General features: G+C 42.0%; 3 protein-coding genes across 11 annotated transcripts in view; 2 read left to right on the top strand and 1 right to left on the bottom strand.

The window, feature by feature from the left end:
- Nucleotides 1–18,290, top strand: part of LOC106659302 (putative uncharacterized protein DDB_G0274535) — a 71,127-nt gene extending 52,837 nt beyond the window's left edge. For all 7 annotated transcript variants that reach the window (XM_014381760.2, XM_014381764.2, XM_014381765.2 and 4 more), the window contains 3 exons: nt 38–134; nt 11,039–11,480; nt 16,284–18,290. In XM_014381760.2, the coding sequence (XP_014237246.1) occupies nt 38–134; nt 11,039–11,480; nt 16,284–16,433 (689 nt within the window). In that variant the 3' untranslated portion in view covers nt 16,434–18,290. The remainder of the gene's footprint in view (nt 1–37; nt 135–11,038; nt 11,481–16,283) is intronic.
- A 798-nt stretch (nt 18,291–19,088) lies between these two features.
- On the top strand, nt 19,089–20,625 carry LOC106659304 (bolA-like protein DDB_G0274169). 2 transcript variants are annotated; one of them, XM_014381769.2, is made up of 4 exons: nt 19,089–19,802; nt 19,974–20,188; nt 20,266–20,334; nt 20,406–20,625. In XM_014381769.2, the coding sequence occupies exons 1-4, from the start codon at nt 19,772–19,774 to the stop codon at nt 20,484–20,486; spliced, it is 396 nt and encodes a 131-aa protein (XP_014237255.1). In that variant the 5' UTR covers nt 19,089–19,771; the 3' UTR covers nt 20,487–20,625. The 2 variants fall into 2 exon arrangements, with proteins under 2 accessions (XP_014237255.1, XP_023313589.1); XM_023457821.1 differs by having other exon boundaries at nt 19,089–19,798; nt 19,970–20,188.
- Nucleotides 20,613–23,730, bottom strand: LOC106659301 (set1/Ash2 histone methyltransferase complex subunit ASH2). 2 transcript variants are annotated; one of them, XM_014381758.2, is made up of 11 exons: nt 23,630–23,730; nt 23,277–23,444; nt 23,028–23,206; nt 22,785–22,957; nt 22,540–22,711; nt 21,888–22,093; nt 21,641–21,818; nt 21,418–21,562; nt 21,215–21,350; nt 20,897–21,148; nt 20,613–20,834 (listed from the first exon to the last, which is right to left on the bottom strand). In XM_014381758.2, exons 1-11 carry the CDS (start codon nt 23,650–23,652, stop codon nt 20,730–20,732), a joined length of 1,737 nt encoding a protein of 578 aa, XP_014237244.1. In that variant the 5' UTR covers nt 23,653–23,730; the 3' UTR covers nt 20,613–20,729. The 2 variants fall into 2 exon arrangements, with proteins under 2 accessions (XP_014237244.1, XP_014237245.1); XM_014381759.2 differs by having other exon boundaries at nt 20,615–20,834; nt 22,579–22,711.
- Nucleotides 23,731–23,747: the final 17 nt, after the last annotated feature.

Consider the following 23,747-nt stretch of genomic DNA (forward strand, 5'->3'; position numbering starts at 1 on the left):
TATCGTTTTCTTATAAAATTCTTTTTCTTTTTTACAGATGCACCGGCGAACGTAGCCCTTTATATGCTCTGTGCCATGATTTCGCTGATGGCTTTCGTCGGAGTCGCAATTGTCCTCCTTGCCTTTGGATTCAGGTAAGCATCAACAATCTGTTTAGGCGCCGATTCATGAAATTGATAAGGAACTAAACGATTGGAAATCCACAGTTACGCTTTCCGGTACTGACAAAGAGACTGCTGAAAAAAATAAGAACTATTATTATTATCCGTATTAATTGAGAAAAAAACGACGGATTATTCATTGAAAAAGCAGTTAAATTAACGATTAGCGATGTATAGTTTCTTCGCCAGTACCTTGAAGCCGATGTAAAATAACGATTAAAACCGATTTACAGCTTGTGCGTACACAGCCTCGTGAGCTCTAGGAATCCTTGAACCATCGAACGTTGATTTTTTTCCCGCTTTAATTATAACGATATACATATATAAGGTTTGGACGATCTGCGTTGAGGCAGTTTGATAGGGTCAAACGATCGGGTCGCGCGGCGTACAACAACATCCTCGCGATCGTGCTTAAAGCTCGAATTGAAACTGCAGCTGCGCGCGATCAGCAATTGAGAACGACGTGCTGCGCCACTGCGTATATATATGTAGCATTGACACAGCAAGTCATTGTGATGTAGCTAGTCAGCGAGCTGCAGCTTTACTCGAAATTCGCGTATGCGGGCTCGAGTTATATAGAACTCGAGCTTTGGCGAACGAATGTAAAATTATGTCATTAGAGTCGCGAGCAGCAATTGCGGCCGATCCGGCGTTTCGCTTCATTTGGCGGCCACTTAAGGAAGGCGATCGCATATTTTTTAATTACACAACAAAAACGCCCGAGCTGCGACGCTTCAATTTTCCGCGCTCGCGACAGTGGACAATTTTTCTGCCGAAGCTATATCCTCGTAACAGCAGGTATATAATACAGCAGCTGCATCGACGCACTACTCGCCGTAATACGCGAGCTGCATCTGTCTAATTGGCCTAATTTCATTAGACCGACAAAAATTTCCGCATTGTGCCTCGTTTAGGCGCACGTGTGCGAGCTCCTCGACAATTTCGTACGATTTCGATTGGTAACTACGTCGTAAATTGTTTTGCAAAATATTTTGAATCAATTGCAAATTATCCGCATTATCATGCACGATTAGCAATTGAGATGAGGAGAAGTTGATTACAAAAATACCTATACATCATACGGTGTGTGTGTGTGTGTCTGTGTGTGTCGCAGTGACGATTGGTGTGCAATGACGAAAACGACAAGAGCTTGCGCGAAACTCCTCGTGCACGAGCCGCTACGACGGCAATGTGTTTTTTTCTTTCTCTCTCCTGGAAACCCGCGGAAGCACTCACGTGTCTCGGCCGCACACAACTATGTATAGCAAAGCTGCATAAAACCTTTGAAATGTTTGCACATTTCTTCAATTGACATTTCAATCCGACGCTGCGGTGGTGGCTCGACTAGTTTGCGTTATTTCAAATTGTTTGGGATTAAACGCAGATCGATCGCGCACATTAACGTTCTTTATCCGCGAATTGCGACGAGCCGCGAGCCAAGGTTGCGCCGTGTCGATCCCAGGGTCGATATATTGACCGATGTCTTCTAGCAACAAAGGTGTGGGCGTTCGTTATTGTTTTTCTCTCTTTCCCTCTCTCTTTTACTCTTTTTCATAGAAAACGTGACGGTTTTGAAAAAAAAAATAAAATAAAATGAAATAAAAATTTCCATCGCGGGTGCGACGAGTTTGCCGAGTAGGCGAAAAATGTTGCAATCGAAAACTATATATTTGTATTACATAAGTGATGCGCAACGGTATTTTTTTTTTTACTTTTTTTTCCTTCGCGATTGTCTCTCACGCGCGTATTGTTTCCATATTATATGCTCTCCCTCTTTGGCGAATAAATAAGCGCGGCTAAAAAATATCTTTTTTCGCGTTCTGTAGCACAATAAACGCGATACTCGTTAACTGTATTATGTATCTTTCCTCGTTGGTATTATGAGCGAAAAATAATATATAACTACGATGCCTTGGTGAAAAATTCCGAATACAATAAAAAAAAACATATAGACGCAATTCCGACGGGCTCGTACCGTGGGCCCGAAAGTCACGGTGGTTGTGTAATGTTCCGAGATTGTTTTACACTCGCAGTGCACATTGTGTACTTATACCACGACGCGCATTTGTTGTGCCCAGGGGCAAAGTCGTATTTTGCTCTTGAATATTCGTATCGCCGCCACCAGAAACAATTACACAACGATTAATTAAAATATATATAGTGATTCATTGAAGACAATTAATGACGATTCCAGTAAAGTGTAATCGTGCTCGTAATATGGAGCTCTCGAGTGCAGCTATTATAGCCGATAATGTTGGTAAAATTCTGCGTTCTTCCCGACGCGCGCGCGTGATTCATCCTATAGCTCTCATCTTTTTTTTCCAAGACCGATTGATAATCACTGAATCGTAAAGAGCGCGTAATGACTTTGTGCTTTTTGCACGGCTCCTTTTTTCCGAAGCAATTGGGATTTTTCGTTCAATTGTTTTTATGGAAGTTTAACGCGCTAACCGAGTGAATCAAAATATACACACACACTTTCTTTGGGATATTTCCCCTGCGTTTTTTGCCTTCTGATCTTAATAAATATAAAAAAAAGGTCGATATTTCCGGAAGAGTGACACACATCGGGAATCGGCGCAGCATTACGCGTGCTGCACTATAAGCGATAAAATTTATCTCCTATTGGCAAAGTTACATCGAGCGATTCACGCTCAAATCCGAGAATCGGCTTAAGAGTTCGTAAGAATATACATCGCCCGAGTTAAAAAAGTAAATAATCATCTTTCAACATTGACTTTGCGTAATCGCGAGCGCTGCTCACGTTTATAAGCTCGATAGTTCGGAGCTGCGATCGCTTTTTTAGCGCTTATACACTCTCTAGTCCGACGCGATCGAGCCATCACTGCACCGCGTGGTCTTATTATAGAATCATTTCGATCGCCGCTGCACATGTCGGGACTTTTTTTACATTAGCCATTATTTTTATTGACGAATCCACGCTCGCGAGGATTATAATCATCTAGACACATGCGCCTTTTTTTCTATCGACGCTCGACGTTAATGTCGCGTACGTCCGAAAGCTTCATGATTATTAAAGCGTTGGCGATAAATGACATTTTTCACGATAGCTCGAGAATCGATTTTTCCGCCGCTAAACCAAAGACCGATAAGAGATCGTACCAGCTATCCTATATTAATTTTCAACTTTGCAATGCGCTATTTAATGATTTTTTTTTTCTTCTGCGGCGCAGCTTGTTTATATTTTTATCGGCCTTTGTATTTTTAGTAAAAGTGCGGCCGACACAACAATCGGACGATCGATAAATCACGAAAAACGTATATATCTCAGCCTACGTAAACATATACACAGGAGGTGCAAAATGAATAAAAGCTCGGCTTGCGTCTCTCTTCAATGATTTCGACAGAGAGGCCGAGTCGTATGAAAAATATAAATAAAAATAAACGACGAAAATGTGGAGCACGAACGAAGCCTCGCACGCGTGTGCCCATGCCACAAACAATGAATAATCCTAATGACGACGCGTAAAAGAGCACATATGCATGTAGGTGTGTATGTGTGCGTGCTGCTACTGCACATATATTCCTTATCAATTTAATAATGTCGCTCTCTCATTGAGAGTGACAATAATGGTTATTTATACGCGCTCTATTATTGTTTCATTGTTCGAGTCGAGAGCATAGTGCATATAGTTATCTGCACACTTATATAAACGTGACCGTGCGTGCGGCAATCGCAAAGCGTCGTCGTCATCGTAGTCGAAGGAATCCCGTCCAACGAGGAGCAGCCCGACTATAATGCTTCGTCCAGCTCGTCGAGAGCTTGCGAAAGCTCGAAATGTTTACAGCATCGGCTCTAATAATAAGCGCGATTGCCGCGGCTATTGGATAAGATGCCTCATAGAATATACGATATAAAGCCGCGAGAAAGCATGTGGTATACATCGCGAGCATATGGGTGTGCGTGCATAAATGCGCGCCTCGATCGTATCGATCCGTTCGCAGTCGACGTACGCGCGTATCGTATTTTCGGAACTTTGCGCGAACACGAGGGTATATTAATAGCGAAATGCGACTGTGTGTGCTTTTGTGTGTGCTTTTTCTATGGAAAATGCGTAAGCGTCGGTGTCTGCCTCTGCCCTCGTACATATATACATGCCAGAATCCATTATACGGCCCACGCGTACACTAGCCGCGGCTATTATTGTAGTCGAGCGAATGAATCGACGTAGATTTTGCGTGTCGGGCGCTGCACACACAATGCAGTTGGTTTTTTTTTCTTTTTTTTTTAATTCTCGTAAGACGCGCGTATATCGTCATTCGCTCGTGAGTTGCCCCGCGCGGAATATACGATACGTTGTTGTGCATGCGGCCGCGATCGTCGTCGTCCGTCGTCGTGTGGTCGAGCCCCGACGTTTCGCGCATGTTACGAGCTCCGCGATCCAAAGACTGACGCGCGTATAAATATATACACATAATTACAGCGCCTCGACGTCACTTTTATATTGCGTTACGATCATCTCTCTCTTTCTATTATATCAACATGTTTTAATTTGGGACAATCAGCTGCCCTCGGCTTGTTTAGCGCTCGCACATTTATTGCGCGCGACTCTATTTCATCTATCGTAAATATGCACCTGACAGCGGCGCGTATAACGCGATTGTATCGATGTGCGAAGATCTTGGCGCGTCATTATCAAGCGCGAGGCGATCGGCGCGTTTCGAAATAATAAAAGCACACGCATGTGCCTCGAGAGAAAAGCAGCTTTATCACACACAATTGCCCTATGACTATTTGCACTTTTCCTCGGCGTATAGTGCGTCGCAGCTATCATAATATTATGATGATTCAGTCGAGCGAAGTCGCGATCGCACACGTGCGTGAATCAGTGCCAGCTCGGCGTCGGCTTTCTCTCTCGCTCGCTTTGCATTCGTAATTTTTCATTATATCGACTCGACTGCCACCTCCTATTCCTCTTTCTTGGCTGTTTTAATTGCAACGCCAATTCGAGTGGCATCGCGCGCGCGACCAGGAGAAAGAACAAAAAGTTAATTACCGCGTGCTTTTCTCTTGGCTTTCGCGCATCGAGCAGCTCCAATAAGCTCGACACGTACGGCTCTGATCTCATAGTGCATCTTTTGGCTGTGCTAAAGGGGTTTTCTATTTCTATAATCGCCGAATCGACAATGCGCTGCTCTCTCACTCTACACGTCCCGACGCAGACTCGAATTTTCTATTTCCGTCGCGATCGCGAGTGCGCGCGTGAAAGAGAAAGAGCGCGAAGGATAGAAAGAGAGGGTCGAGCTTTTAAGAGCTGCACCAAGAATCATCTCGATTTTTGGCAGATCAGCCGCGTTTCCGCGTGTGCCCCGAAGTAATGACTTTTATTGTGTATATAATTAGCGAATTTCCATCTCTATAGTTTCGCCGATCCGACGACGATCTCTGGTTTGTTTGAAAAACCGTCCGAAAACTTTTATTATCTTCGGTCTGGCGTATGACATCGTTTCGCAGGCGACGTGCAGCTCTTGTCTCGGCGACGGCGTATCATCCGTTTGTACAATAATACGTATTATGCACATATTTGCGCTCGTGGAGCCGCATACGAGCTTCTCAAACTGCGACCAGTCGATTGATAATGTATAGACACCTGCCTGTCTCTGTATGCTTTTCTTTTCTGCTTTTTTTTCTTCCTTTTTTTCATCTAACGTCGGCGACACGACGAACGCGACTCCGCTGCAGCTGCACACAGCTGATATTACGCGCAGATAGGGACGAGGCTTTTCAAGCTTCGACAACAAATTCCAGGGCTTGTTTGATCGTCTAGAATTTTCTACTTTTGCCGCTCGCTCGCGACGATCGACGATCGCTTGCAATAATAGGGACGCAGTCGTGATCGTAGTCACGTAATTCGCCGTGTTTTTTGTGTACGAGGGAAATTTTACACGAAAAATTTTTATAAATTGTTTACTCGTCGGCGGATATCGATTGGAAAGCTAGCAAATATATATCGGCGCATGCTTGCAAACGCAGCCGTGTCACTGTGTATGCGAATGAAATTCGATATTTCTCTTCGAGCGACGATTATATTATTTATGAGCGTCGGATCGAAAAATACCCGGCGCGCGATGTGATGCAACGGAAAAGTGGAAAACAGGGACGCGCTCATCTCGTCTGCGAATAATGCAACGACTCGCGCGCCATTAAAGAGCTAATGTAATTGCGCGACGCGAGATGATAACCCCGAGTGTCGCTCAGACGTTTCTCAATATCTTATCCGCGTGAAAAACGTCAGCTCGTATGTGGGGTCAGGCCTCGGCAGCTCTCACATGACGATTCGAGCCGTTCGCGGAATCCACGGGGGGTACGAAAGCGTCATATATAGCTGCAAATATATGCAAAAGTGAGACTTTGAGAGCTGCCTGCTTATAATATACGTTGGATGTTTATTCGCGCGAGAATTGGCCGATATAGACGCGTTTCTCAAAAGTACAACGTCGTCGGGTTGTTGGCGCTCGCTCGTCGACGCCTCGTTTCGAGAGGGCCGCCGAAGATGAGCGCTTATACCTATACAGTCCTTGAAATACATCCATGCGAGAAAGGATGAATGACCCTATGCCGGTGGTAAGCGAGCAGCGAGTAGACACACAGACACGATCGCAAGCGAATTTCCGAGAAAGGTTTCGCGGACTCGTTTCTTATATACCTGCACATCCTTTTTCTCTCTTTTTTTTCTGGCTGCTCCTGACTGTTGCTGATGCCGCCGTGGCTGCTGCTGCTGCGTGTTCAAAGGAGGCGTGCGAAACGCACCTATATATGCTCTCTTTATATACCTGGACTGGCTGCGTGCTATAGGTAACAAAGAGGCTAACTACGCGCGTGACTGCAGGCGGGCACCCATGCAGACGTTCCGAGCCAGCAGCTTCTTCTTCTTCTTCTTCTTCTTCTTCATTTTTTCTGCGTCCTTCCTTTTCTTCTTCTTCTGCTTCTTCAAATCCTGTATCTTTGATCCTTGCTGCAGCAGCACCAGGTTTATTTGTTTCTATCGTCCGCTCCTCTCTCTCTCTCTCACTCGCGCGCGCACAACACGCTTATTATTGTAATTTCCAAACACGAGGCATTAGCGAGAAAATATTAGAGATTCGCCGGAACGAGAGATAAAGCTCGGAAATACGTGAGCACATATTGTATCGCGCTGCAACTGCTGCTTGCTGGCAAAGAGAGAAGGAAGAATGGGGGAGAGTCAGACACATTTTAGTTGCGAAAATATTTACCGACGCACGAGAGAATTCAGCGATCGACGTTTAATTAGCGATCAACGTGCGGAAAACAAGCGCACGAGTTAAATCGATTAAAAAATAAATTAACGACAAATATTTGAGTTGCGATTTTACAGTCCGATTAAGCCGATAGTATACACATCGAAACACACATGGTATTTTTCGTGTCCGAACGAGTGAAAAGTTCAGGTTATTCCAAAGAAAATGGCCAAGGGCGCGAATCGACGTGTATACATCTAAGCGGAAATCCATATAATGCAGAGTATATTTTACATAATTAACGAGTCAATTATTTCGCGGTATTTTCGCACGATTGTGCTGCTGCAGCGTTTATTGTGCTATTGAAAAAGCTCACTGAGGACGAGGTAGTCACGTGCGAGCCTCGCGGATTTTTCTTCCGAGCCGAAGCCTTGAGCAAAATTTCCATGAATTTTCTCGTGCACGGAAAAGCTCGTTTCAAAATTCACATAACGTACGCCGCAATAGGTTATTTCGATGTACGCGACTCGCAATTCATACAATCTAAATCCCCTTACGGCCCGTTTAATAATGCCTGATATAATCAATAATGCACACACGAGTATGAGTTATATGTTCGGTACAGCACATCAATCTAATAATATGAATGCGCGACGGGTTACGAGAGTGCACGCATCATGCTAAATGCGTGCCGACTCAGGCCGCGGCTCATTAGAGTCCGGCGCTCGATTTAAATGATCTTTCGTGCGCTAACCAAAATTATGTCACATTTATAGACGGCAGAGACAGAGAGAGATGCAATCGAATATAGCCGCGGGTGCTTATGCAGCTCAGCCCGCGCACATACGCAACTGGCCGGATTGTATATTCCGCGCCAATGTCATCGTTATTGTATATTTGATGATGACAACGCGGTGGCTTTACTATAGAATCAAGTGCATAATTTCTCCCTTTTTAGGCTTATCGTGTAAGCACGCACTCGGCCGATATAACTCTTGAAAATAAACTTTTGCTTTGCGTAGTCGCGTAACGCCATACGATATACGATACGGTGTACGAAAGCAACGCTATTTTTGCCGTTCGTACTCTGTGCGGAGTTTTGACAATAACACACGAGTAGAGAGCCTCGCGCGATCTCGTACATGCAAAATATGTACGGCGCAAAAAGCTCGACGGACACGAGACTCTCGGCTTCTTTTGCGGATTAAAATGAGATACGTGCGGATAATTTGTTTTTGCTCGCGAGCCGAATGACGCAAAGCACTTGGGCGAGGGTTGAAAAATCTGCGAAACAGTCAATCGGATCGAATTGATCGCGATGCTCGTATCATGTAAACACAGCCATTTACGCGAGCCACTGACCGTCTCGCGATCGCCTTCTGTTTACTCGCATTTGCAGTATAATAACGCGCGACGACGACGACGACAACGTCGAGTCCTGATGAATTTTTTAGACAAGGCGCAGCAGATTTACGACTCGTTTAGATCGAGCAACGATTGCGACGATTTACGGCGAGGATACGCGACAATAGGCCAATAACTGCAATAACAAAGTCCGATCGCTTAAAATTGAAGAAATTTCGTATGTGGAGCTTAATTAGCCGAGTCGATTAGACTTTAACAGGCATCTAATTCGAGGCTATTAAATCCCGTTTGCTTGAATTGCAATGGCCGATGGAGTCAAAACAGACACGAGTTTAGCGCGTCTCGAGGTTTTGATCGGGCGAATAAAGAAATTGAGATCGCGAGGAGAGAGTCGCAGCAGCAGCAGCTGGTCGAGCTGAAACTTTTTATTGAAAATACGAACGCGTCGGGGGCAATGGTATAGCGCAGTACAGTATACACAGTCGCTCGGTATATATAATATATGGGATGGTGTGTGTAGTGGGAGCTCTCGCTGCACACACAACTCTCACTCGATGTGAAATTTGAATAATTATACCGAGAGTATAGTCTCCAGAATCTCGCGAATTTTTGCACCGTCGAGTCAGATCGTAGTATAATAATAGCGACGATAACACAACAAAAAAAAAGGTATTTTACAGATATGATTTGCCGGGCGCGCAAGTTGATTCAACTGTCGAGGTTTTTTTTTTCATTTTTGTTATCGCATCTTTCGTTCATTATGGCTACACATCGATTAAAATCGCGCAAAAAATACATTAAATTCTTACGTTCGATCGATCAGCGCAAATAAATAATAAATCGCGTCACGTGCTTTTTTGGTTTTTATCTTTGCGGGTACGACGACTTGAAATGAGAGAATGAATTAACAGAAAAAAAAAGAGAGAGAATGAAACGAGGAAAAACCGCCAGTTGGTTAAATAGTTGCAATAAAATAGTTGTCACGAGCACAATTGTGCAGCTGTAGTAGTGGTGAGTAGTTGTAGTGGTGAGTAGTAGTTGCAGTTGTATCAGGCACGCGTCGTTTTCTCCCACTCGTGGAAGCGCCTATATACAGGTATAGCGAGCTTGTAGCGTATCGAGCGCGTCGAACGTCATAGCCGCTGCGAGCTCGTTTTGCGCTTTTGCGGTGCGCGCGGCGGCGGCGGCGGCCCCGTCGAGTGGGGATAACGCGGCGCGGCCAGGCCGATATTATAAGAGGAACGTTTGGAGCAAGCGCCGCCTCAGAGACTCGAGCGCATTTAGTCGGCTCGGGCTGGCGGTACGATACGAACGAGCGTCTATACAACAGCAGCAGCAGCGGCACACGCGTTCATTGTAACGGCTACTACTACTACTACTACTACTATTCGCTCGCTCGTCCCTCGTCGCTGACAACCCATCGGCAAATTTGCAGCTTGGCTCCTCTTGTATTTGTATACATAATTTTGACGAGCCAATTGTCGTACGTGTCGTACCGGCAAACAGCTATACAGTAGAAGCACAAGTTGGCCCGCTCCGATTCGGTCGAAGCTCAACGGGACGACAAGCAAAACAAAACGCGCCTATTTGACAATAGGCCCCGCATCGATATCTCTGTGTATGTGAATTGAACGTGCGTGTGACTTTGAGTGTCAGCTTTCCTCTCGGCGATAGGCGATATATACGAGTAATTACAGTGTCTCGCCGTCGTTGTTTTCTCTGTGCTCAACCACAACACACACACACACACTTACACATACCATTAACTAGAAACCAAATACTAAAGTTCATACATATACGCGTACTTAAACTGAGTCGTGTGCCGTATGTATAGGACAAGCAAATTGTCCAGTTCGCACAAAAACTAGTCACTTAGTCAAGAAGAAGTCAGTTCGGCGTATTCCCGAGAGCGTTGGGATCGCGCCGCGCCACATCGAGCTGTGATATAAACATAAAAGTTACGAGTTTAAAGGCCAGTTGAGTGCGTCGAGTTAAAAGGCTAGTGCTCGCGGCAGAAAAGTCGACTAACATTTGTAAACAAAACAAACGTTTAAAAATTATACAGTGACAAGTCCGGGCTCCGCTCTGACTATAAACGAAAACAAAAAAGCCGCGAGATATATTATATCGAATATATATAAAAAAAATCGTGCAGGACGCGATTTATAGTCTAGGACTCGAATCGTCAAAATTTCGGCTAACGCGGCGAAGAAGCTCACGAGGCTGTACCTCAAGTACAGAAAGATGGTCGGTAGCAACGGTACGATGATAGCCATTCGGCTTGTCCGCAGCAAGCTGAGAAAGCGCGAGGACGCCCAGATGGCCGCGGCGGCCAACGTCAACGGCAACAACGTCGTCAACAGCCAGAGCTGCGACGTCGAGACCGGTGGCATTGTCAATCGCGCCATGAGCGTGAGCTCGCTCAGCCTCGACGCGGCCAACGCCAACGCCAAGAACATCAACGGCAACTGCATCAGAGACGCGGCTTTCGTCGCCGCCTCCATCCAAGCTGCCGCTGCTCTACAGCAGGACAACAACAACACCTGCAACAATAACAACAACAATAACAACAACAACAACACGACGTCGATGCTGTACGCCGCTGCCTCGCAGTCGCAGAATGGCACGAATCAGCAGCAGCAGCAGGAAAGACCGGATTGCATTTGGCAGTTTCCACCGCCTTTTCCACCGACCAAGTACAAGCCACCGACGTTCGAGATGTACAACGATCAGGTTAGTACCTTTTTTTCCTGTCTTCATCTTACCAACACACGACATACAGTCCTTTGTTAGCTCGCGCACACCTATATAACAAGTCGGATTCGAATGTGGGTCAAAAGCGATCCTTCGCGTGACTGGGACTTTACTACTACTACTACTACGCCTCCCCCGAGCCCCTAACTTCCCCTCCTGCAGCCAAGAGGTCGTGATCGCAACTCCTTCCTTCGTCCTGCTGCGCCATACGACTGTAACCCAGATAGATCGACCCGCGTGGGCCTGTTTTGCTCTAGCCAAGCGCATTAACATAATATACGAGCTGCCGTGCCGAGCTTAACTGCGGAAGCTTTCGGTTGGGCAAAGCGTGGCCTGCTTGTTTTGAAACGTCGTAGCTGCTATATACAGTTGCGAGCTATTATATGCATGAAAAAGCTCGAACGAAACGAGAGCGAGAAAGCATTGCGAAACGATGACCTTTGCTGTACGACGACAAGCCTCTCGGCGCGGCCCCCAGCTATGATTATAGCAGTACTTTCTCTCTCTCTCTCTCTCTCGTGCGCGCGCTCGGGCTCTAGTAGAAGGAGAAAAAAACAACATACACAGCTGCCGTTGCTTCCACACGGTTTCTCTGGAATCGCTTTGACTTTCGAAGTTGGCGCCTAAGCAGCCTAAGCGCGCAACTCGTCGCGCTCATTGGTCGAGCCGCGCACGACTCGCGGCCAACTTGTATATTTGTTTACGCGCGCGCCAAGACATTACTCGCTCGTGACTCGCACCGAGCATAATTGCTACCATGGAATTGTAGCGAACGGTTGCTATTGCGAAAAAAGTAGTATAGCGTCCGTATTGTAGCCGGTGTCGATAACAAAAAAAGCTTGCCTCTATATATGGTTGATGTGCGCCGCATCCACTTGTCAGCTACGTCCGCATCTCTCGGGGCGATCGCGAGCCGCGATAAGATACCATTTTTATGTAATAAATTGAATTCTTTTATCAAAGTCCAAATAGCAACGATGAACGTACTGTTGATAAGGAGCTGAAAGAGCCTCGATCGCCGGTTTATATCGTACACGAAATTTTGGTGTCGCCCCCTCGTAAATTCGAGTGCGGGGGAAGGGCAGTAGTTTGCACGTGTCCGTTACGATTTCTCCAGCTCTCTTGTTATTTGCGCATACGTACATGGATCGGCTCGGGCGCGTTATTATGATTTTTTAATAACGAATTATATGGCTCCGAATCACGCAATCTAATGTCCATGTCGTACGCTATATTGTACACGCGTGTGCGAATGTGTGCGTCGGTATATTAAGCCGAGGCAGGCATTTATCGCCGACGCGATATTTACACATGTGGCTCGGCTATATTCCTATGTGCTTTTGCACGACGTACATACGTTTAATCACCTCAGAGCAGTCTCGAGGACAAAGCTCGCTACTCGCTCGATCGCCTATATAATTCTTTTTTCCTTCTCACTCTCCTGTCTATCGACTCGTTCGTCCCTTGACTTTCTCTCTCTTTCTCTCGTGCTTTTGCTCATTTTCATTCTTCAAAGGTCATGTGTCAACGTGTAACACACTTCCACAAGCTCGTATTGCAAGGGTTACACATGTGTGTGTGGCGCAGCTGCTGATTCGCGCGCGATACACTTTCAAGGAAAATTCAATTTGCAAGTTGCGATCCACTTCCGGGGGGATGGTGACATAACGCGGAAACTTTCTTGCGATGCTTCGCGCCGTCGTTCGGTCTTGTCGTATGTAACTTGCTACTATATAGTCCAAGCGCGACGACGCTTTAATCTTCCAATGGCATTGGGCAAAAAGCGAGAAACTTTTGAGAGACGATCCGACGAGGCGCGCGCGCGCGGATTAAATGCTTTGTATCGAGGATTAGTGCGCGCAGCTATATATGCGAACGAGCGAGCGAGACAAGATCCCTTCTCGTGAAAAATAAGCCCCCGAGACAGAGGGAAAGAGACGAAGAGAGAGAAAAAGACCGAGCAGGCAGTCGTGAAGAAACATCCTAAACACAATCGGCTATGTGTATAATACGAGTAAAGCATATATATAATACATCATCGGTATAGCAAGTATATGCTATATGCTGCTATGTATAAGTGTGTGTGTGCGAGATATAGTCAACGAGCTGCAAGTCGAGGCAGTGTTGCCGCTTTGCGCCGTACGTATAGCAACAGTCTCTTTCTCTCTCTTTTCAACACATGCACACTCTCGTTGCAACGGTCTCGTGTCTTTTATAATAAAAAATATATACGTGCATGCGACGTGTCGCGAATCGCATCTCCTCGCGCTTTTACAATGCGTTTTTTTCTCTAAACATTAGCTACATAGCAGCAAGTATGCCTATACCCGATGAGAGACACTTTTGAGAGAGAAAAAATATCCGTCCGAACGCGCTCAAACGGCTAATTCGGTCAGGGCGATTACAGCCGCGCACACGTTCACCTGGTCGCGTCGGCTCGCAATGTACTCGTAATACTCGCGGCTCGTGCATCGAATAGCTCCGACTTGGTCTACCGAAAGTCTGATCGCGACCGTATTAGTTATACATCTCTAAGCTGAGTCGTGACCCGTGCCTCATGCACGAGTAGCGCCGCATTCGCGACTTTTTGACATGGTTTTTCCAGCGTAGGCGAGAGAATGCATCGGATCGTTTTTAACTCGTGGCAATATAATAAGCGCAAATGTCATCGTAGCTCGAAGCCTCGACTTATGCTCGGCCAGCCAGAGTGAGAGAGAGAGAGAGACATTTTTGTCGTTTTACGTAAGTCGCGTCGAGCTCGATATATAGCATACTCACGCGCGCGTTATATGCATGCGGAGGCAAAGCACGATATATACCTCTATAACATGTACATAAGCGTGAATACACCTATATATATATATAGACGCACGACGACTGGAATAGAATCGAGAGAAAAGAGCGGCGGTGGCGGGTATATAAGCGAGCGAGAAAGACGGAGAGATGAGTGTGCGTATGTATATATGCATGTTTGTGTGCGACTGCGAAGGTGATTCGACGACGCTGACTCTCGGCTGTGAGAGTCGTTCGAGAAAGAGAAGCACGAAAAAAAAATACAAAAATTATTTAACGCCGCCGAGAGGAAAAGACGCGCTCGTCGCGATTAAAAGATTCCTCTTTTTTTCCCAGTAATTCGAGAGAAAAAGGAGAAGAAGAAAAAAAGAATGGCCAATATTATACGCAAACCTGTATAAATACATTCGTGACCTCGTCTGATTATATCGAAACTCAGCGAGGCACACACACACAAGCACACAGCTCACATGGCTGCAGCAATGGCAGCAGCAGCAGCAGCAGTCAGTAGCAATAGCGGCATATCACATTATAAATAGCAGTTTGCCCGCCGATGTGTTTTCGTGAGCGAGCGAGCGCGCGCGAGAACTCAAAGCCCAGTTTTTGCCTGCCTGCCTGCACAGGCGTCGTCGTCATTTTACCGTACACATTTCATGCGGCTCCGTGTACACTTACCGCTGCTCAGCTGTCTCGCCAATGGAAATGCATAAACATTAAACGAACAATAAATATCGAATAGAGTACTCGAGTTTCGTAAAAATAGCCAATATAACGCTTCTGTCGGAGGGAGAGTGAGAGAAAGAGAAGGAGAGAAAAAGCACGACACGCTGCTCTACGTTATAATTTCTCGAACAAAAAAAGAGAGGCAAAAAAAAAAATAAAGATCCGACAGCAGCAGCAGCAGCTCTTTTGCGTTTAAACGACAACGACTTTTCGCGCGACCTATAAATTCACGCCTCGACGACTTCCGGCCTAAACGAACGCCTATATTACATATACAGCACTGCTACATAGCTCTAGCCACGACTTGGACGGTCAATTGATATATACCCGATGACTGTCGCAGACTCTACCAGCATCTTGCACAGCGTCTAATTTCGTTTCGAGAACTCCTGCAGCTCCTATATATAGAATGGAGTTCTTTTTTGCTGCCTCACTCTCTTTTTTTTCTCTCTCTCTCTCTTCTCTCTCTTAGCGCCAATAAAAGCTCATAAACGTATTATTCTTTCTGCACGGCCGATACACCGAGGAACGAAACGGCGTCGTGGACGCCCCTCGGCTCGAGCTTGACACTTGACACGCCAATGAGTCTCGAGGTTCAACGCACTACGACGAGCCGCGGCCGCGAAAATCGCTTCGCTCAACTTTACGCAAATATTTACGCCTGCCCGAGTTATGTAGCATAAAAGCTCGAGCGCAAAAAAGCCCGAGATTCCGCGAGTGAATTTCGCGCGCTTCTGACATCTCGTTCTCGTCCTCGTTAAATTGAATCATATTTTACACATATTCGGATGAGCAAAAGTTCAATGACCAGCTAGGAGAGGAGCTGGCGCGCGCAATATACATGTATAGCGTATACATAAAGAGAACTGCAGGCTGGCTTTATCGATCGTAAAATGAAACAGGGGCTGCTGCTTTAGCGCGGCTGGCTATAGCCATGTCAAATATATATATACGTATACCCGACTCGCACACACTCGCACCCAAATGTCTATGTGTGTGAGAGTTCAGTCGGTGGACGGTGCGTTACAATACTTCCGGGGGTGCGCATACAGACATACCTTTTTTTTATTCTTTACATGTCAGGTATTTTACATTGCCTATAGACGACATCGAGGCAGGAGGATATAAATAAAAACTAATCGATAAATATGTGTGCCCGCGCGTATACATTTTTTTTCTTCCTCAAACAACACACACATACACACAATCTTGCACATTGGAAAACGATAGATCATTATTAACAATCGGTCATTTTTGTCATTGCAGGACAACCTCGTACATGGGCAGCAAGGCTTGAAAAGTTTGCGGAAGAATCTCGGCGGACGCTGGCGTCGCCTTGTCCGAAGAAAGTCCGAGGACAATTGCGCTTTGACGCCGGAGCTCAAGAGCCAGTTAAGGCACATCTACGTCTATTGACCGACTAATAAAAAATACCAATAATGGCCCCCCTGCGCATCGACGAGTGCCTATCCTCATCGACCAGCAGCTGCGGAGCAGAGTAATTAACAAAAATTCAATCTGCTCTCGATCGTCGCCGCAGGGACGGAAGGCAACAACAACACATATCTCTAAAATAACTCCTTTGCATCGAACATACCTCTACAAATGGCAATGCCTGTGTATTTATCGTATTATTTTTTCCTTTATTCTTCTGCTACGGCTTTACTCTCAGCCTTTAGAAACCTAACGATAATTAAGATTAAGAATTACATTTTTAAGAAGATGTATGCGTGCGCTTGAATATGTGATATTAATTGAGAAACGGACGGAATCACAAGAATCATCGATGTATTATATTCGCGCGTGATGATGATGATAATGATGATGATGTACGAATGTATCTCGTTGAATTACGTGCGTGCGTTTGTTTCACAACAAAATCAGAAGAAACCGTTATTCTTTGACTATTACTGTCATATGTGATGTGCTGGATTATATATATGTACGTATACAATTTCTACAACCGATGGATCACATATGTATACATATATATATTCTGTTATATAGATAATTTTTAATATACATATATTGTTTAAGGCGATAAAAGTAAGGAATTATTGAGAGCTCGCGCGCGCACACATATATCCACACATATCGTCTAGTTGAAATTTTTCCACATTTTTATATTATACAATATGTGTGCGAATGATTTAACAGATTAAAAATGCTTGGCGTGAAAAAAAACCGATACACTATGCGTATCATATAGGCGAGTCGCTCTTGACCCATTGACGATGGAAGTTTTTTTCACTCAATTTCCGAAACCATTCCGATAAATTCTTCATCTTATTTTCTTTTTCTTCTCGGCTAAGTGGCTGCAGTTGTTTTCGAAATTAAATATCTTATAAATAAATACAGAGTTAAATAGCGATTTGTAGATCGTGACGTTTTTTCAGAATTTTTCAAAACTTTGAAAGAGATAGTATCCGGCATGAGCGATTCGCCTAAATGGAGTTATTCTAAGGACATTTTTGTCTTTTCCAAAACCATACAGTAGTGATAAACTGTTGCTGAAAAGATGAAAACAAAAAAACAAAAAATGTATTGAGAAAACAAAGCATAATCGATTTGTTTAAAAAACGCCAAGGCAAAGAGAATTAGCTAGTTATTCGCAACTAATTTTTAAGAATTTCGTATTATTACACCGAGGCGTAAATTATATCATTGTATCAATTGTGAGAATTCAAAATTCATCAATAATACAAGAAAAATGAAAACAAGCCTTTACCATGAGACTGAACGGTGTTGCTAGTTTGTGTAATGATGGGATAATAATTTTTTGTCGAGATTTCGTTAGAATTAAGGAAAAAAATTAATCCAATGTAAATTTCAATTCAGAGAAAGACGTGTACGACCGATTCGGGAATTGTTTCCGGTCGCCGAGTGCGATCGTTTGAAAAATTTCCAATCAAATTCACCGACCTGGTCGATGCGTCTAACTCACTGTTTGGGTCCATTCGATTTTATTAGACGAAAAAAAACCGAGCCATTTTTACCAGGCAGTGTGAACGTATTAGTATTATTATGTCATTGATAAAAGATGAAATAAGTGGAAAAAAAAGAAATGAACAGAAAATGAACTAAAAGATTTCAATGCAAACACAAAAACCGCGCTATGTAAATAATTGTACAAAACAAAGTGCTAAAGCAATAAGGAAAATTATCATACGATTATTATATTTTTACTTCTTAATTTTAATAAGAAATACTTTTACTAAAATAGTTGATAATTTTTAGAGATAAAATTCGTGCCGATTGCTTGGTTTACTACAACAAAAAAAAAGAAAGAATGAAACTCGTTATAAAACTTTTTGTATTCCTGTAAAATCTGACGGTCCTCGTATTCCGTGATCGTCAGCCCTGACTCAAATTTCGATGTATAAACTCGCGTCCCGACTTAGACGATCGCGGATACGACGGGGACCAGTGTGGAGACATTTTTTGCATTTCAAGCTATGTTCGTATAACGATGAATGTGAAAAAAAAAAAGAAAACTGAAAAAGGGAAAATTGATAAACCGAGCGTATATTGATGTACATGTAAAAGAAACCCCGTTGGCTCATATTGAGCTGCCTACTACTACTACAAGCAAAATGCGATTTGAGAAGAAAATAAAAAATTACATACAAAAATTTTCTGCGTACGACTCTTTTGAATTTCTAATAATAATTCACTATAAACCGAAATCTTTTTCATGCCCTGACTACAACTTGCTGGGGTCTGTACGAAGAAAAACAAATTATATATAAATAATATATAACACAAAATATAATATATACTATTAGTTGAATTGTTGTGTCGACTGTCGACGCCGAGCATACGGCAACTGTTGTGTGTAAATATGTTGTTTGATTACAAAGTTTAAAGAAAATCACTAAATACATCGAGTCACTTGTTTGAAAATCTACAAGCGAATCCGTATTTTGTTACATTGTTGAGAGATTGTTTTAGCAATAAAGCGAGTCGAACTGATAGTTGCATAATACCTATTTTCTTATGGATTTTCTCTAGTGATAAGTTAAGTCGCGATACGATCAACGATCTGTCTTATAAGCGTATGCACATGTCCGCAGATATAATTGAATCACAAGCTAAGAAAACAAATCGAAAAAAAAACATAATTAACAATAACAATACGTCAATTCTTGTGCTACATTTTATCGTATCTATCGAGCCTACAATCTTAATAATAAGCGTGGAAATTTTCTCAAAATAGCTCATCTTGAGAAAGAATTTCTCAAATCTCCTAGTCCAATAGTCATTCATTGATTTTATTTTATTCTGTGAGCAATGTTTTGATGCGATATGCCATTTTTTATTATCTAAATTATACATTATTTTTATTCATGTCAAATGTCCGATTACAACAATGTCAAATAAAGTATTGAAAACTAATCAAACTGTTGTTTTGCATCTCTCCTTTCCTCAGAACTTGACTATATTTTTCCGCGCATTATTTTACAGACTCTAATTGAATGTGAGTATCTCTTCGGCTGTCGTTTACAAAAGCTGCGAGCAGGTACCACGTGACACGCGAGTTGGACAGCAGCAGACGACAGCGAGTTGAACTTCTTGCTATTCATTCAACGCAACGCCGTGCCCGCGTACATAATTGCAAGCAAAATTAAACAAGCTCGCGCTCGAATTGTTTGGCACTGGTACATTGTTGAGGGATCTAGAATAAACTAGTAATAATTTGTATTTCTTGGACTTTGCAGCCGGTCAGCGAATTCGCGCTTTTATAACAACATTAAATGTTGAGACTTTTGGCACCGAAAGTATTGGGTGAGTGATTAATGTCTAAACAAGTGCCGGTCACGGCATGGCCACAATTTTCCTCTCCTCGATACTTCCCGACAAACTTGCCGATTACCCGTTTAAAATCGCAATTAACTTGATTTTCGAGCTTTGCGCAACGTTGCACCATGAGATAACTTTTACGAATGTCTTTTTCAGGTTATAATTCGGTTTGCAAACAACTGCTTCGCAACATGACCGATTCGTCAAAACCGATCGAGTCGGTAATAAGACAAAAATTGAAGGAAGCTTTTTCACCCACGCATATGGACGTAATCAATGAGTCCTACATGCATAACGTTCCCAAAGGCGCCGAAACGCACTTTAAAGTTGTCGTTGTTTCGGATAAATTTACAGATTTAGCCCTTCTCAAAGTAAATTTACCACATCGTTCTACATATTCTTTATTAATTTAGCATTTTTTAACGTATTATCTTCTTTTCTCTCATAGAGGCATCAAATGGTTAACTCTTTGTTGAGCTATGAGTTACAGCATGGTGTACATGCTTTATCTATAGTTGTGAGTATAATGTTTCTGACATTTTATGATTTTTTAATACTTTTTCTGATTATTTTTTTTTTAATTTCAAGGCCAAAACTCCTAGTCAATGGAATGACTCAGATAAAATTGTCAAACCCAGTCCTAACTGTAGAGGTGGATTTGGTAAATAGTTTATAAGATCAAAAATCTGTACATAATTCTAATGTAAATATACCAAAAAATATTTCAATAACAACAGAGCATTTTAATATCAAGAAAATTTTACAAAAAGTTCATCCTCATGCACAATACATTGTTACATAAAAATAATTTGGAGTCTCATAGTCAATTATTATACACCTCTTGAACATACTCGAGAATAGTAAAATCAAAAGTATTTTTACACAAAATCGAAAATATTTTGTTGACTAGTGTCAAGACGCAAAGGCATCTAATCTTAATTTTCCTTCATTTTCAGTTAGGAAAAGCAAATCTGATATTGTTTGTTCAGCAATATTTTCCACAGCTTTCTCATGAACCTGTGAACATAAAGTATATAAATACGTTGAATTTTAATTTTACAAAGAAAATTTAAACATACCCCTTTGAAAGGTATATCTTTTGGTGGGAATTTGAAATTTGGGCCAAAATTAACGGAGACTGTAGCTGATTTATAAACGGATATGCTAGGATAATATGATCCAATATTAATGTCTACAAAGGCTTCACCTTGTGATACACCATTCTTATAAAAGATAATTTTACTCCCAGGAAGAGGTTTAAGTTTACTAACAGCTTCAGGTAAGTTATCTTTATCCTCATAATAAAGATGACTCTTGAACTTGACTAAAGGCTAAAAGTAATTATTAATTTTCGTTAGTTAAAATTTTAATATTTTTGATGAATTTAAGTAACTCACTCTATCTTTGTATGCTTTAGGTAAATGTTTTGGCTGATATTTATCTGGCAATGTAATAAGAAAACCTAACACATCATTTTCTCCATACCCTTCTCCATAATGTTTACCTCTACTTTCATGAAAACGAGTTCCCTTTCTAAGATATAAAAAAAGGTAATTTCAGTCAAGTAGTTATTTAATGTGTATTGAAATTACACAATTACCTTGATCTCCATGAGTAACCAAACTGATCATATCCCAATGGTGCTTGTAAATTTGAATATTCTTGACCCCACCCAATTCTAGTTGCTGAATTATCAGGCATGTCCTTAATAGTAGCCTCCCAGTACCATGTACCTCTGGTGACATCTATAAAAATATTGAATAAAGCAATGCTTAATTGTCAAGCACATTAGTATATACAACAATTATGAATAGCTAACTTACAATGAGTAGCCCTGATGAGACAATAACCTTTGTCCCCTGTGACTGATAATCTATCTTCTGAAACTTTCAACTGAGATGCTCTGTCATGCAGAGCAAGAAGAACTACACTTGGACTAAGAGGTCTATATAACCACCCTGGAATTGGCTTACCAGCCAAATCACTACTCTCATCAAATTCCTATTATAAAAAAGTAAATAAAAATGTGCTGATCTAATAATTATAATGAAACATGTTATTTGAACTTACTTGTCTAAAAGGTGCATGAGGATCAGGCTCAGCTAATATGTATCTGTAGCCATCTTTATTCCAAGGATGTTCAAGGGGATAACCATGGGCAGGTAATTTTGGTGCTACTGTGTCAGAACCACGACCTTTTTTACCACCTGGGCCACCAACACCCTCATTAGGAAATTTTCTTTTGGCGTTGCGGCCGCGATTATTTGACAATATTCCTATAGTTTTACAAAAAGTTTAAATAAAATACAATATTTCATATGAGATTATAAAGTTAGAATATAGCACAAAGTCAGTTAGTATCCGTTAGGCAATATGTCACCTTAGTTAGTATACTTGTAGAAAGCAAAACAGTGTCAATGGAACAACATCACACTGCATGTGCAAAATTACATGAAGCAATAAAATAAAGGTAGATATAGCTATATAATTTTTCAAGTTGTATATACATGGTGTGATAAATTAGTGGAATTATAATAAGTATAGAATTGGTACTAATGGTTGAGATAAAATTTATACTAATATAGTTTTGAACTTCAAGAGATAAAGAAAATAGTAACATACAAGCATTTAGGTGCTGTGCACTCATATAAGAGTAGTAAGCAGTGGAGGTTTAGTTGAAGCTTTCAGGTATTGAGTGCATATTGCCAATATTTGTACGTACCAACTTGTTGCACTCCTATCTCTGTCATTTTTAACATACCTCCCTTCATCATAGCCTCATAATTAGGCTTAATTTTTACTAAATCAGAATTTTTAAGTCCGTACAATGGCTCAGGACCGTTGTCATCTATTGTAAATAGCATTTCAAGATTTCCTGAAAGAGCTTTTTGAATCTGAAAATGAAATAAATGTATTCATATTATATAATTTTTTATGAATGAATAAGATTTTTAAAATTATATTTACACTAGAATGCCATGACTGCGTTACTCTCCTTGACTTAGTTGTTAAACTTTCCCAATACATTTCTATAAAAGGAATGATATCTGCCTCTTTATTAAACTTTGTTTTATTGGTATTTTCTTTAATGCTGGTTTGCATTAAATTGGCAATAGCAGTAACACACATTTGCGGGAATTCTAAAAAAATGAAAAGTATTGGAATCAAATGATTTTTATGATTTTAATTTATCTAAAACATTCTACTTACGAGCTTGATTTTTCTTGAAACTTTCTAAACCAGTCTGCGAACAATTTTTACAAGTAAAGACATAATTGGTCATAAATGGTACTAGCTTCCCCAGTTGATAACTAATGCAGGACTCATGAAACCATTTGCGACAATTTGAACACAATAATTCTATAATATTGAGATTTCTTTCCTTGCCACTAAACAAAATATAATCAGAAGTTTCAATAAAACAATTAAAACAAAATAACTTATTTTTAAAATGCTCACCAGTAACAACTACCCTTCTCCCCAATATTTGCCCTTCCATTTGGTTTTTCTTGTTTTTCTTGGTCGATGGTTTCTTTATTTGTTTCACTAGCGGTTTCAGAAAGTGGTTTTTCTTCTTTACTGATACCGTTAAGGGGAGCATTTTCTTCGTCTTTCAAATCTTTTGCCCTAGAAATAACACAAAGTCAATATGTAAATATCATTGTTGCTTGTTAACGAATAACCTAAAACTGGGCATTGTATCACTGGCATTTTTTACGAAATTTTCCAAGCACGATTTATACATTTAGACGTTAAAGTCAAAGATTTAACGTTTTGGATTTATTTAACAATAAAGCATTGCCACAACTTACACAGTGGTTTTATCTTCCGACATTGTGGTTGATCTGAATATCACATGTAAACAAAAGCAAACTTTACCGCTCACATAGCGCGACCCTACGAAATAATTTCTGGCTGGAAAGTTGGTAA

The sequence above is a fragment of the Trichogramma pretiosum genome, unplaced genomic scaffold (assembly GCF_000599845.2).
Source record: "Trichogramma pretiosum strain Unisexual culture from Peru unplaced genomic scaffold, Tpre_2.0 scaffold85, whole genome shotgun sequence".
Lineage (NCBI taxonomy): Eukaryota > Metazoa > Arthropoda > Insecta > Hymenoptera > Trichogrammatidae > Trichogramma > Trichogramma pretiosum.